General features: G+C 41.0%; 3 protein-coding genes and 1 long non-coding RNA gene across 5 annotated transcripts; 2 read left to right on the top strand and 2 right to left on the bottom strand.

Moving 5' to 3' along the window:
* Positions 1–138: 138 nt before the first annotated feature.
* LOC109481226 (uncharacterized protein C6orf118-like) lies at positions 139–4,835 on the top strand. The gene is made up of 8 exons (XM_019783768.1): positions 139–1,286; positions 1,470–1,595; positions 2,512–2,696; positions 2,977–3,038; positions 3,174–3,361; positions 3,581–3,634; positions 3,740–3,801; positions 4,029–4,835. The coding sequence occupies exons 1-8, from the start codon at positions 498–500 to the stop codon at positions 4,087–4,089; spliced, it is 1,527 nt and encodes a 508-aa protein (XP_019639327.1). The 5' UTR covers positions 139–497; the 3' UTR covers positions 4,090–4,835.
* Positions 4,836–4,848: 13 nt separating this feature from the next.
* LOC109481225 (transcription initiation factor TFIID subunit 13-like) lies at positions 4,849–6,221 on the bottom strand. The gene is made up of 4 exons (XM_019783767.1): positions 6,109–6,221; positions 5,795–5,879; positions 5,473–5,570; positions 4,849–5,039 (listed from the first exon to the last, which is right to left on the bottom strand). The coding sequence occupies exons 1-4, from the start codon at positions 6,145–6,147 to the stop codon at positions 4,863–4,865; spliced, it is 399 nt and encodes a 132-aa protein (XP_019639326.1). The 5' UTR covers positions 6,148–6,221; the 3' UTR covers positions 4,849–4,862.
* Positions 6,222–6,226: 5 nt separating this feature from the next.
* LOC109481227 lies at positions 6,227–8,705 on the top strand. The gene is made up of 3 exons (XR_002140885.1): positions 6,227–6,449; positions 7,751–7,867; positions 8,016–8,705. It is a non-coding gene; the product is annotated as an uncharacterized LOC109481227 (long non-coding RNA).
* A 102-nt stretch (positions 8,706–8,807) lies between these two features.
* LOC109481224 (U11/U12 small nuclear ribonucleoprotein 35 kDa protein-like) lies at positions 8,808–11,206 on the bottom strand. 2 transcript variants are annotated; one of them, XM_019783766.1, is made up of 4 exons: positions 11,129–11,187; positions 11,077–11,096; positions 10,484–10,636; positions 8,808–9,610 (listed from the first exon to the last, which is right to left on the bottom strand). In XM_019783766.1, the coding sequence occupies exons 3-4, from the start codon at positions 10,628–10,630 to the stop codon at positions 8,867–8,869; spliced, it is 891 nt and encodes a 296-aa protein (XP_019639325.1). In that variant the 5' UTR covers positions 10,631–10,636; positions 11,077–11,096; positions 11,129–11,187; the 3' UTR covers positions 8,808–8,866. The 2 variants fall into 2 exon arrangements, with proteins under 2 accessions (XP_019639325.1, XP_019639324.1); XM_019783765.1 differs by having other exon boundaries at positions 11,077–11,206.
* Positions 11,207–13,895: the final 2,689 nt, after the last annotated feature.

The following is a 13,895-nucleotide window of genomic DNA, read 5'->3' as shown; positions in this document are numbered from 1 at the left end:
TTTCTGAATAGGTACTATCCCGGTGTCCTTGTGCGAATTGTTGGGCTGCATTGCGTCCCAAAACTGGAATGTTTTCACTACAAGCGGCGCGCCGTGTTGCCATATCAGTCACCATGAAAGTCTACTGAGGCGAACTGGGGTGTGACTCTGACGTCTCATGTTTTGTTACACAAACAATAACAAACGCTTGAGCAAAACGTTTAAGGGTTACGTTATTGTACCTGTATCCGTCCCATATCGTGACAAATCTGAATTTCAAAAGTACCAACAACCTCTCTCTTCCCAATGCCCGTACTTTGCACCCAAAACACAGCCCGCATCTGTTGACAACATAAGAATCTGGGCGCCAGCTGAGGGTATTATTTACCGGTTTCCATGGATACCTCGCACAGGCCCCTGGGTAATAAACATGGCTACCTTTAGAAGAAAGTTTTGAAGAAACCGGATAACCTCTCCGTTGTTCCTTCCTATCTTTGTTGGTACTTGATGCGATGTAGATGTCTTTGTCCTCGGAGACGTACAGGACACAGAGGGACCAGATGATGGCGGAGACGCGGACTGTGCGGGAGCAGGAGCTCCGCCGGCTCATGGACACCGTGCTCGACAAACACCGGGACGACATCCTGACCATCGCCAGCGGTCACCTCAACCACGACAAACTTTACAAGCCACCCGAGAGGGCGACGCACCAGCCATGGGTGAGTTCAGGCAAGGCCAGTATTTCCCTACGGGAGCCGAGCGTCATTCCGAAGGGACAGAAGTCTGTGCGACTCCAGCGGGAGAAGCTGCGACAAATGTCAGAAACGGCGCGACAGTTCAGCATGGGCACGGCGGGAAGTCTACCCGCGACTTCGCTGTTCCCCTCGCCCACCGGGGCTCAGGTCTCCCGTAGCGGTGGCGAAAGGAGCCGGACAGTCCTCCCCTCCATCGGGGAGAAGGACAGGAAAGACCGAGAACGTCTTACGCAGTCTTATCCGACTCAGAGCCGGGAAACGTACATCGACGACAACGTGAGAGTCGAGGAGTTGAACATGCCGGAACTGTTACTCCACTCTCCCAGGAGACCGGCAGAACCCAAGACAAAATCAGTAGACTTCGCTCACAAGTTAAGAACTATGAAGGACCACACGTTCATGCAGTCTTACTTAGCAGGGATAACTAAGAAGGAACAGTTTAGCAGGCTGAAGGAGTTTGAGAGTGATGTGATGAGGATGGGAGATGCTAACGAGAGGAAAGTGTTGACTGGACAGAAAGCAGTGGACCATCACGAGGCCAAGTTGAACGCCGTAAGTTTTGTGACAGTTCGACAGCGGAAAACTTACTGACGTGTGTCCTTGAACTTCATTCTAGCACTGTCAATTCTTGCTAACCAATGCTGTGACAAAAAACTTAATATTTGTGGTAATATATTTATCCATCTATCTAACAAATATGATCTATTAAATATTGTTGTCCTCCATCCTGTACAGTTCCTTGACGAGTTGGATGCCCGAGGTGACTACAACCGACTTCACCGTCTGCAGGCACATAGAGAGGTGTTGGATGACTTGTGTGAAGAGTCACCTGTATTTGGGGACCTGCTCAACAAAATTAAGGTGAGACTTGTTGTCACTGCAAAGTGATACGTACAACAATTTGAAAATGAACCTTGAAGGGTCTACCTATTATCAAAACATAAAAAAGAATTGTAGTTGGTGATGATTATTAGCAGTTATTAGATGGTTTATGGCTCATATAGATGGAGAAGGTGAAGTATTTTAGAATAGTTGTATTATTCTATTGAGTTTGACAAGGAAAGGTCATTTGTGTTTTATTGATGTTCTGTGTCATTGATGACAAAAGAGTAGATGAACAGTAAATAACATGCAATTCTTCAATAAATCAGATCCAATAATACAACTCACTATCCACTTTACCATCTGTTGTTGTGTGTACATAATTGCTACCCTACAGTTCTTTAATATGGCTCAAGTTCTGTATATCTACATGTACAAGGTTCACTGCGGCTCAGAACCAAGAGGTCCTGGGATCAAATCCTGCCAAGTCACTAACCTTGTGCCCTTGGGAAAGGCACTTTACTTTACACGACTTTCCTCACTTCGGTCAGGTGAAAATGAGTACGCCAGAATGATCATTATCATGATCATGGGCATTACAGGAAAACCAACCAAACCATTTCCTCCCCTGTAGAAAGAGTATGATGCGTACCTGTCCCACCTGCTGGAGTCCCAGAACCTGCAGCCCAGACTGCTGTATGAGTACCAGCTCAGACAAGAGTCCTGTCCCACCTAACTAATTAACAAACTATTATATAAATTTAACAAATATGATAATCTTGTATTTCCTCCCCTGTAGAAAGAGTATGATGCGTACCTGTCCCACCTGCTGGAGTCCCAGAACCTGCAGCCCAGGCTGTTATATGAACACCTGAGTACCAGCTCAGACAAGAGTCCTGTCCCACCTAACTAATTAACTAACCAATATGATAATCTTGTATTTCCTCCCCCGTAGAAAGAGTATGATGCGTACCTGTCCCACCTGCTGGAGTCCCAGAACCTGCAGCCCAGGCTGTTATATGAACACCTGAGTACCAGCTCAGACAAGAGTCCTGTCCCGCCGGGGGAGGTGGAGGAGGCCATGCAGCAGGTCAGGTCACTGGAGCTGCAGGCCAAGGACCTCCTTAGCACCAATGACAGGTCAGTTTACATCATGATTGACCAACCACATGTCTTCTCTTAATTTACCTCTGGCTTTTATTTGACATTTAGTAATTATGACTTCTATTACCAGACAAAACAAAATATCTTCATATTCTAAGTTTACACTTGATGTTTCCTGGTTCTAAAAATCCTATAGCTCTGAACTGAGAATTGGTTCCATTGCATTTGAAATTTGTGGGTTCATAGTTAATGATAATGTGTTATTGAGATAAGCATTGAAACCTAAATCTTTTTCTCCATAATTCTATCTTCACAGGTTGAGAAATGAACTTCAAGAGGCCAGGGAGAGTCTAGCAACAGCTGAAGAAGAAGCAAAAGGTATTTTTTCTTCCCACCCTTTGTGTTTTTACATTAAAAAAAAAAGACAGGACTTCGTCAGGGTTTACTATTTTATCTTCAGTCATGAAAACATTTTCGTGCTCATAGATATGAACCCTCTCCCCTTCCATGCAGAACCCAAGTCCAAGCTGTTTGTGTACAAAGAGGCTCCGCCGAAGGAGATTGATGAACAGATCAGGGATCTGTACGCTGAGATCCTGGACAATCTGGATGACATGGAGGCCATCAGAAACAACCTGCAGGAGGAGTTTGTTCCTCTCCAGGTCTGTCAGAATCTGGACCATCAGCTCAAGGAGACGGAGGTAAGCTGGCATTGACATGTTTAAGGTGGTCTCAATAAATTGGGAAATCTTGTATCAGATGAGTGATAGAGGAATGCTGATTATGGGAATGACTTGAAATCTAACAGATGCCCTTCATATTTGCATTAAGACCACACATAGGAGTACGAAATTATTTTTTTTATTAACATTGATTTTGATTGTGTTTCATAAATAAAATCTATGTTGTCTATTTTTCAGATTGACATCCAGAGGATATTAAAGCAGAATGAGTACTTGGAGAAGCAAGTGCAGGTAATGCTTGATCTCTTTGTGATGCATTAGTTTTTTCTCCTATTGATGTGTCATTTTTTAATCCATGTACATACATTAATGCATATGACCACAATGTTTTTGCAGGATTTGGAGGAAGAGCTAGAGGACTATCTGGAGGGGGAAAATGTACCACAGAGGGATGCAAGGTGGGCTATTTTCATCATTTATAAGTTTGTCATATGTCTGTATTATTGACATACAGGGTCAGCATACTAGAAACTTCAAAACAGAAATGTAATTTTAAATTCAATAGAAAATATGACAGAAATATGTCATAAATCTCAAGCTTTATAATTCCATTTACTATACATATAGGAGTAAGTCATACATTAGTAATGCATAATGATGTAATGTATTTTCTCTTCTCTTTCAGGAAACTCTGGAGGAGCATCAATATAGACAAGGTTCTCAGCCTAGGGAAAATGGACTATTAGTCATGGCTGTTACAACAGGAGTGGGCTGACTGTACAAAATGATGCCAAAAATACCTCTGTTTGAAGGCAAAGACAGTTTTACTGGCTCATTCAGTAAAGAGTTGCATATACAGTACATGCACTTTTCCCTGTAAACGTGTTGGTAAAAATATGGTTTGTAATAAAATTTTATCCAATAGATTATGATTTGTCTTATTAGTTCAAATGCTGGACACATGTACGCAAAAATGAGATTCTTCGCTTATTTCATGTAAGTTAATATGTTGTCATTCACCAGTGGGCACAATAAACCTCTACTACATGTTCTTAACTGCAGTACATGTATAATACCAGCATCATAATTTGCATCAAAGTTTCTTGTGCAGTGTGTTCTGTTAGAAAAGAAAAATGGTCCTGGAAAAGCTGTTGCACTAATTATTATTTACAAAGAGATAACAGTCTCCGCTTTGTTAGATTATTACTAACAATAATCTTTATTGAATAAGCAAACACAACAGTGTACATACATGTACAAAAAATTCTCAGCAATGAAAATGTTTTTGTGTAAGAGTTTGATAGAGTGCTTCTGGAAATGAAGCAATATGTAAAATATAATATTATACACATGATTGACACAACTTTGAGACTTTGCCTGATTTCTTACTACCTTATTGCCATCCCTGAAACAATGTAAGATGTGACAAAATAAAAGTAAGTTTACCACAATGGACAATTCCTCTCACTGTGGGACATGATAGGAGGACATGTTGGCAAGATAAATTACTAGTCTTTGTCTAGGCAACATTAACATAAGTTGACTCATCAAAGGCCTTCCTGGCTTTCTTGAGTTCTTCATTCATTGTTAACAAGTCCTTCACTCGGGCGTATTTTCTGGGATCTTTCCTGATGAGGAACACTATATCCTCCACTTGTACTCTTCCTGGTCTTCCCACCTCCATGGCCTTGTGTGTCTGTGAAGTATTTAAAGTAAAATATTTAAGATGACATGAATGTTGAGATTTAAGATCACAGCTTTTCTTGATTCATAAGAAAGTCTAGTACACTCTTTCAAAGATATGTATCAAAATTCAAATGATCAAAAGTTGTTCACAAATTTCAATACAACTACAAGGATTATTCACTTCAGTCAAAATATACTGGCTGCAATCATATACATGTAGTTATCTGAGGGAGACCAAAGAGTTTTAACTTTAGTAACCAAGACACAGATACAGGTATTCAGATGAACATAATATGTTGTTCTATCAATCTATGAACTTGCTTTACCTCAAGACAAATGTAAAGAGCATGCTGAAATGTCTAGATCAAGTATTAAAGCACAAAATATGAAACACTGCACAGTACAAACAGTACTAGTATACATGAAGCTAAAGTTCCACTGACCGTTTCTGTGATAAACTCAATGACCAGGTCCTCCAGTAAGTCCACTGACTCAGCGTACGGGTTCTGGTCGTCTCCAAACCCATACATCATACAGCGTACTGTGAAAACAGGTATTGTTGAAGAGGTGCAGTCTATACAAAAGCAAAGGCTATGGGGAAATGGGTGACTAATAGTAATAATAGCTAGTTTGTTTTGTTTTTTTTATAATAAATTCAGCCTATAATTTATACCTACTACATTGTAAGCTGTATCTCCATAGATGCTATCTCCAAGCAGATGTTGGGGTGATGAAAACATTATTTGAAGCTGGAACTATACTTACATTCCTTCTGGAACATCCGTTTTTTGCCTCCTACAACTGCTGATGTGTCTTTGGTCTCTTTTTCCTCTGGTGGGTCCTCCTCAAGCTATACAAAAAGGAATACGGGAACAAAAAAATTTGTTTGTTTTTTCTCCACCTTTCATGGTGATGTGGAATGAGTCAAATTATGAGGCCTACATATCTTGTTATAGCCAACGAATAACGGAATATCTTGATAACAAACACTATCAATGTAGTCTTAAGACTTATCTAGTCCTCTTAGACACAATAATGATGTCCTAAATGTTGAGTAAATTGAGTTTTTAAACAGTTACCTCAGCAGGAATGTTTTCATGTTCACCTCCTTCCGCCATGATGATGATGATGAACTGCCCTTCGGTAAGATTCTAACCAATCAGCTTTCAGTATTTTCCATCGTTCCCAGGGTACTTTACCTGCTAACTCTGCGTACGAGCTGAAGGTGAAGCTGTGTCGGACGGCCAGACCTTTTGTATTACGCTCTTTGTATTATTTGGAGCCAGTTATTTCACCCTCTCTTGGCAATTATGTCGGATCCAGCACCCGTAGAAGGTGTCCAAGAGGCCGGGGAAGGTGAGAAGCCCAAGTTGAAGCCGTGCTGCGCCTGTCCCGAGACGAAGAAGGTCAGAGATGCGTGGTGAGTACGAGTTCTTGCGGAGTCATGCTTGCTTGTTACGCAACGTGCTAATCGCTAAAACACGTCGTCTGCTACAGCGCCCCCTCACCACTCTCGATCCGTTGTCTTCAAACGCTCAATTGCCCAAAGCGATGGGAACTTCATAGGTCATTGTTATCATCATATCCTAGTTTTATGCCTTCAATATTTCTACTTACAGCATTTATTTAGCTCCACGAGTCAAGCAACTTTGCAACATGTGATACGCCCCCCTCCCACCCTTAGTGTGTTGTAACTCTACCTAAATGTCAGCATGTCTTTAAACACAACGAGAAGAAGACATCACAAACAAAGGACGTTTGTCTGGTACTGGTGACCTCTAGGATCTTTCCAACCCCTATTTTTTCCAGACACAGCTGGTAGGGGAATGTGACCCAGTGTTCGATTTGACCTACTTTCGCGGGGACTAGTAACGTTATATATTGGTTTTGCAAGAAAATCGATCCATGGCTTAATGGTTGAAGTCAAAATAAACGAGCAAAGTATATTTGATTATCCTATATTCATTGGTTAGAGATAATGTGGATTTTGATTTAGTTATTGCGTAAATATTCATTCTCTTTGGTCTACGTGACCACAGACATAGACATGACAAGCAGCTGTGACTACAGAAAGGTTGTACAGGCCCTGAAGGTTACACTACAGGCACTGTAAATGCCTGGGAAGGTCATTGACCCGTTTTAGCCACATGATTTATAAATATAACAGTTATAGCTCAATAGTTTAGAACGGGTCATAAGGGCCAATTGTAATATCACCACTAATGAAATAGCGGCCACAATCTGGGGCAAAATTTCTTAAAAGGTTAACTACATAAATACGGCTCTGTATTATATGGTAATTGGTAGGAGTTCTTAAAAGGGAAATGCTAAAGAGCGACCCGTAATTCATACTGGAATGTCATATTTAGGACAGTGTAATATATCATGGTGCTATGAGTGGTCATGCTGACAGTTGCTTACTAGTATGGATGCCCTTGAATTCAATAATGGCCAGTCATTCATATCATTAGCGATTAGTGTCCCATAGTTTTGGTACTTTACCCAAAGCAATAGAGTAAGGGCAGGCCCAATGACTTTGATGACCCATCAATATCATGCAATATTTTTATCCTATTTTTCTCTTATACATGTATATGATATTACTGTACTTGATCAAAGCATAAATGATGTCCTTGTATGTCACACCATGCTTCATCTTCCTACCTTGATTGTGATGTATGTTGTAGATGACCTTCTGAATTATGATGTCTTCTCCCACAGCATCATAGAGAAGGGAGAGGAAAACTGTGGTGACCTCATAGAAGCACACAAAGAGTGCATGAGAAGCTTGGGCTTCAACGTCTAGCTGCTAATCCAGGGACAAATACCTTCATCATGGTTTGTGAAAATTCATTTGTCTGTTTTTTTTTTTCTTTTAATCATTTCTAAGAATACCATGGATTCTTTGGCAGCACCTGTCTGTGTTTGGCATATATACTACATACATATTCATGAAGACTTTTGTGTTTTGTTTTTCTTTCCACAGTTTTACAGTGCAATTGTACAGGTGACGGCAGAGCTGACAACTCCTGGCAGTGACTGATCAATGTGCATGGCTGGCCAAACAGAAGTTGTGCTGTAAACAATTACTTACTGTAACTGAGAAAATGTGATGAAGAAAGTTTTCTTCTTTATCTTGATGTTTTCAATGAAAATTGTGTAGATTTAGAATAATTTTATGAAGAGGAATAAAAAGTTGTAGGATGCATGGTTTAGAACGTTTTACTTCTAGGTGGATGAAGTAATTGACAAGAAGCAAAAAGCAATATTGTGTAACTTACAATTTAAGATAGGTGTTAAGACTGTCCTGAAGATAATGCATACAATTTTGGCATGTTGATGTCAAACTCTAAATCTACACTTACAAAGAAAGGAGTAAGCTGTGAAACAAAAAGTGGTAGTTTGGATAATATCTTTGGAGTTTGAGGCAGGCCCCAAAGTAAATGTCATTTCTGTCGGTTACTTTAGGTAGTATTTTCAAAACAAAACAAAACATAATATTTTTTACAACAGCCTGTCACAAGAAGCGTAGGCATTTTTTCTAAATACCTCATACAACAGAAACAGATATTTACTATACATGTAGGCCACAAGTTGTAACAATTCCAAGATAATGACAAGCTGTACAAATGCTTCCAATTGTGATGATAGAATAAAGAAATTCTCACATTCTTGATTCCTTTTGTGATGGTATTTAATGTCATTGTTAGTCTTTCAATGAAATTACTTACTACATTTTGTACATGTACTTTTAAGCATCAAATCAGTTTTTATACTTGTTCCACCAAATGGGACTTTTTGTCTCCAGTCCTCCTTCCACATCCTTTTCTTTCTTTACTACTGTGCCTTGTTTTCTCCATCTCTTTCCTCGCTTTTGTTTCTATCCCGCTTCTTTCCTTTTTCACTATATCTTTCTCTGTCCCTATCTCTATCCTTGTTTCTGTCCCTATCTCTATCCCTGTCCCTACCTCTGTCCCTATCCCTACCCCTTACCCTATCATCATTTGCACTTCTATCCATGCCTCTATCCCTCTCTTTATCCATGTATCTATCTCTGTCCCCGTGCCTGTCTCTGTATCTCTCATACTCCCTACTTCTATCCCTCCCCCTTTCATATCCTCTCCTCTCTTTTTCCTCTCTCATCCTTTCATACGGATCTCTGTTGTCCTCTGGCTCTTCATTCAATCTCTTTACCCTCCCCTCTGTATGTACTGTTATGGGTTTTCTGAATGGTCTGGCTCTGCCACCAAACCTCAACTGTCCAGACTCCTTACTTCCCCCCAGTCCACCCCCTAGTCTGCGTGGGATCCATCCCTTTAGTGTCCGCGAATTTTCCACATCAACAAAGACCTCATACTGTTCAAGTTCCATCTTGTACGCCTTACGGTGAGCGTGCCACATGGATTTCTCATCTGTGTACTCGATGAAGGCATATCTCTTGGAGTAGCCTGTCACAATGTCTCGGACCAGCCTGATCCTGACAATGTCGCCAAATTTGGAGAAGACTTTCTCCAAGGAATCTTCTGTAGTCTTGGGGTTGAGGTTGGACACAAACAGGGTACATCTTGGATCACCCTTCACCTGGAAAAAACATTGATAGCCTCATGAAAATACACACTAAACTGAAGGTATCAACTGAAAAAATATTAAATATCCTTTTCTATCTCTTATATTGTCATGCAGTATGTAATGCATGTTCATTCTCTTGCTTTACCTAAGGAATCTTTGTATCAATAAACTTAACTGAAAGATATATATCTGGACATTACACCCCGTGAGGGGTATTGTCCAGTAATCCGTAGATGTAGATGTAGATATGATAATTGGTGTGTATTTGTTAAGTGGATCACCATGACTTACTAGTAGTAGGTGAATGGGAAAACACACAAGACAAATGTAAACTATATCTGCATAATGTTCAAAAGAACATATCCCAGGGTTTTTTCTAAACAGGGGAATAAGGGCACTGCTCCCTCATGTAACCAGCCAGCTCCCTCATGCCAATTTTTTTCAAATTGAACCCTATGTGGCTACTTACACACCATTTAGTCTTTCTCAAAATGATCTTTTTCCAGTAAAGATGTAAAAACAATACAACAATGCATTCTAGCATTACAAACTGTGATACCCTTATTAGAAAATCCCCCCTCGGTTGCTTCGTTCCTTGCCATGCTTGCGATCTGCTCCCTCATGCTAAATTTTTCTAGAAAAAGCTCTGTATCCTACTGTCAAGTTTTCCTTTCCTAAAACAATCTACAAATTGTACAATATACAAGTCTCGACCTGGTCTCATGTTCTCGTGAGACTGTGATCATGTACAGTGGACATAAAAAATTTGGAGGAACGTGTTTTTACCTTTAAAAAATGTCACTGATTGAGGAACATTCTACTAACTGTGATATGCACATGACGGATGAATCTCTTCAACGAGAATCTACAATACAGAAACCTGACCTGTTTGTTAGGTCTGTACTTGGCATCCATGGCCCTGATGACTGCCCTGTCATGCGGGTCCAGGTCAGTGCCATCGATACTGCCTGCCCGCAGAGGGTTGTACACCCTGGCAATGGGCGACCACACCCAGCTGGACTGGTCATCCATGGGGCACTGGAAAAAACAGAAATACATACATGTAATTCATAAATGAAACCAATTTAACACATGGCCACAAAGCATGGGTGCCATACCCATCACACTAGACACAAAGTATCTCAGTGGACACTGAGATACTTTTGTGTCCGGTGTGCTATGGTCTGGCACCCAGGCTAATAAATTTTGATGGCCACATGGCTAGTTCTGTGCAAACGGCCAAGTTGTAATCTACTGAACCTTGTAGAACTATCTACAACCAACCAACAGTATTTCCTTAAAACATAGAAGACCGCAAATATTCCCTTTTAGCTAATTTCTGAGCACCATGAACTGACAATCTCAAAATATTTTCAGACAAATTTCTGCCCTCCCACACTCGCACAAAATCAGCACGGGATAATGGCGGTTTAATAATTATTTACGCTATCAGAATACATTTAAGAGTGAAAGAGTACCTTTGAATGATTTCCTGTTTTCTTAAGAATACCAAGATGACACAGAAAGGTTGAAAATCGGGATGAAACAAACTCAAATCTGCCAAACAACCACAAGGTAGCAGGTCACAGTATTAATGGGCGACCCCCGATGACGCGGGTATAGAAAGTAGTGCAGCGAATATTCTTGAAGGCTGGGTAGAAAGCCTGATAAGAGCGTCAGCCAGATGTAAATTGTGCTGTGTGGTGTAGAAATGTATCGGGTTTGAGACTGTATGATTTGATTTGTGAAGGTTTTGCAGTTCGTGTATAAATGCGCCGTATTGTGCAACTGGCTTTCCGGGTGAGTCGGCTGCAGTTCAGGTCACGTCCGTAGGAGGCGATTTCAAAGTGTACGTTACGAGCAGATACGCCGACAGGATTTTTTGGTTTCTAGATATTTTGTAGTTTGTACCTTCTTCTCAAACATATTCGATTTTCGTATTTGTGAAGTGCACCCTGCTATAATTTTTACCGCGTCGAAGTGAGTCATCTTGGGGTCCTTAACTATAGAAATCCCCATAGGGCGAAAACTGTGTTCTGCTACCACAACTAAAATCTTTCCACTTTCCGCCATGATGGATTTTTGCCACTACATTAGTAGGGGTGTGAACCAGAGAAGAAAATCTTGCGATATCATTACTACCTTCTAGCAGAGCAAATAATCTCAATGTAGATAAAAACCTTTCTTTTCTTTTCTTTGTTACGTTTGAACCGGCGGGCCTGCCCAAGTCAAGTGCCCGGGCGGGCCTGCCCAAGTCAAGTGCCCGGGCGGGCCTGCCCAAGTCAAGTGCCCGGGCGGGCCTGCCCAAGTCCGTAGCAGGCTTATAGAAATGGGGGTTTGGTACGTGGTGTGACGCGCCGGATTGAGTACTTAGAATGCTCCATACAAAAAGTCGTAGTACGGTCACGATACGTCAAATGAGGCTGGTTTATGTGTTCCCGTGATGTCAACGAGTCAGACCACCGTGTATGGGTCAGTTGGAAATTCAAAAATCACTGGAAGACGAGATATGTCCCGTCAAAGTTGACCTTCTAAGTACTCATTTTGGCGTGGTTTTTCTGTGTTTTGCGGTCTGCATGGGGGTTTTCAGACTACCGCTGTCCAGTCTACTTCCGGGTCAAACCACTCCCCCTAACAGCTGCTAATACGCGTAGATGTGCTTATACTTGGACGGCGATTGCGTTCGATACGGATGTTCTGGCCAGTGTTATAACTAACAGTACGGCCCGGAGTCTCTTTTGTTATCACACATGCTTCCAAATGTTTCATAGAATAACTCGAACGGCCCCCGTTACACAAAAAGTGTAACGGTCGGGTTGGTACGTTGGGCAATACGGCATACACAGCGTAGTAGTACAAGTTGCAATAAAAAATAATATATATAGTAACTATATATTTATTTTTTATTGCAAGATAACATGTAAGCCTTACCTCTAATAGTTGTTCTATCAGGATCACTCAGTTTAACCATACTAACGTTAATTGTTTCTTCGAACTTCACGTTACACCCTATTCACCCTAACCATTCTGACCGGGACATATCATTCTTGTTTCTAATGAAACATACCGTAAGTTGTCTTACAGACAATCTGTTTTGCTGTGCGCACGTATGTAAGTTGTAATGTAGTTCATTTTCGTTCACGACAATTTCAGTTATGGGGTAATTGTAACTTTGGACTACATATATCTTTAAATGGAACAATGCTAGAATGTCTACATACATGTAAAAATTGCTTGACAAATAAAGACGGTAGATTTTTCACCTGTGTCACTTGAATGATATAGCCCAGTGAACAAGAGAATTCTCACCTGTGTCATAGGAATGACATAGCCTTGACATGGCAGATATATGTCACCTGAGCCATTGGAATGATATAGCCCTGAACAGCAGAATTTCCACTTGTGTCATAGGAATGACATAGCCGGCAGATATTTTACCTGTGTCACAGGAATGACATAGCCCTAAGACGGCAGATATTTTACCTGTGTCATAGGAATTATATAGCCTTAAGACGGCAGATATTTTACCATGCTGTGTCATAGAAATTATATAGCCTTAAGACGGCAGATATTTTACCGTGTCATAGGAGTGACATAGCCCTAAGACGGCAGATATTTTACCTGTGTCATAGGAATGACATAGCCCTAAGGCGGCAGATATTTTACCTGTGTCATAGGAATGACATAGCCCTAAGGCGGCAGATATTTTACCTGTGTCATAGGAATGACATATGAGCCCTAAGGCGGCGGATATTTTACCTGTGTCATAGAAATGACATAGCCCTAAGGCGGCAGATATTTTACCTATGTCATAGGAATGACATAGCCCTAAGGCGGCAGATATTTTACCTGTGTCATAGGAATGACATAGCCCTAAGGCGGCAGATATTTTACCTATGTCATAGGAATGACATAGCCCTAAGACGGCAGATATGTCATTCCAATAACAATCATGGAAATTCTGTTGTTCAAGGCTATATCATTCCAATGACACAGGTGAAATACGAATGATATAGCGCCTTAGACAACAGAATTTAAACCTTCTCTTGTACGTTTAGCTTTGTTGGTAAAAGTCATTATGAAACAAGTTTGAACTGCTATTGCGGTGTCACGGGGTTTGCGGTATATCTTAACTTGCTGGGACCGTCCTCTTTAGATAGAGCAAGTCCGTATCCTGGATGCGCTCTAAGTGCGACGTCTTCTTGGTAGAGTAAGTCCGTATCGAGGATGCGCTCTGAGGTGCGATCTCTTTGGGATAGAGTAGGTCCGTATCCAGGATGCACTCTAAGTGCCGACC

This window comes from Branchiostoma belcheri, unplaced genomic scaffold (assembly GCF_001625305.1).
Source record: "Branchiostoma belcheri isolate BF01 breed outbred unplaced genomic scaffold, Haploidv18h27 scaffold54, whole genome shotgun sequence".
NCBI classification, from domain to species: domain Eukaryota; kingdom Metazoa; phylum Chordata; class Leptocardii; order Amphioxiformes; family Branchiostomatidae; genus Branchiostoma; species Branchiostoma belcheri.
Note: the sequence above shows the minus strand (reverse complement) of the source record. Positions and strands in the feature narration are given on the sequence as shown.

Bases quoted from the DNA above. Each gene is read 5' to 3' on its own strand.
- LOC109481226 (XM_019783768.1), top strand. From the start codon at position 498: ATGTCTTTGTCCTCGGAGACGTACAGGACACAGAGGGACCAGATGATG. The intron at 2,697-2,976 runs GTCAGTTTACAT...CTATCTTCACAG, and splicing joins CTCCTTAGCACCAATGACAG to GTTGAGAAATGAACTTCAAG. The intron at 3,362-3,580 runs GTAAGCTGGCAT...TCTATTTTTCAG, and splicing joins ATCAGCTCAAGGAGACGGAG to ATTGACATCCAGAGGATATT.
- LOC109481225 (XM_019783767.1), bottom strand. From the start codon at position 6,147: ATGGCGGAAGGAGGTGAACATGAAAACATTCCTGCTGAG. The intron at 5,880-6,108 runs GTAACTGTTTAA...CTTTTTGTATAG, and splicing joins ATGAAAACATTCCTGCTGAG to CTTGAGGAGGACCCACCAGA. The intron at 5,571-5,794 runs GTAAGTATAGTT...CTGTTTTCACAG, and splicing joins ACGGATGTTCCAGAAGGAAT to TACGCTGTATGATGTATGGG.
- LOC109481224 (XM_019783765.1), bottom strand. From the start codon at position 10,630: ATGGATGACCAGTCCAGCTGGGTGTGGTCGCCCATTGCCAGGGTGTAC. The intron at 9,611-10,483 runs GTCAGGTTTCTG...TGTTTTTTCCAG, and splicing joins AGTACAGACCTAACAAACAG to GTGAAGGGTGATCCAAGATG.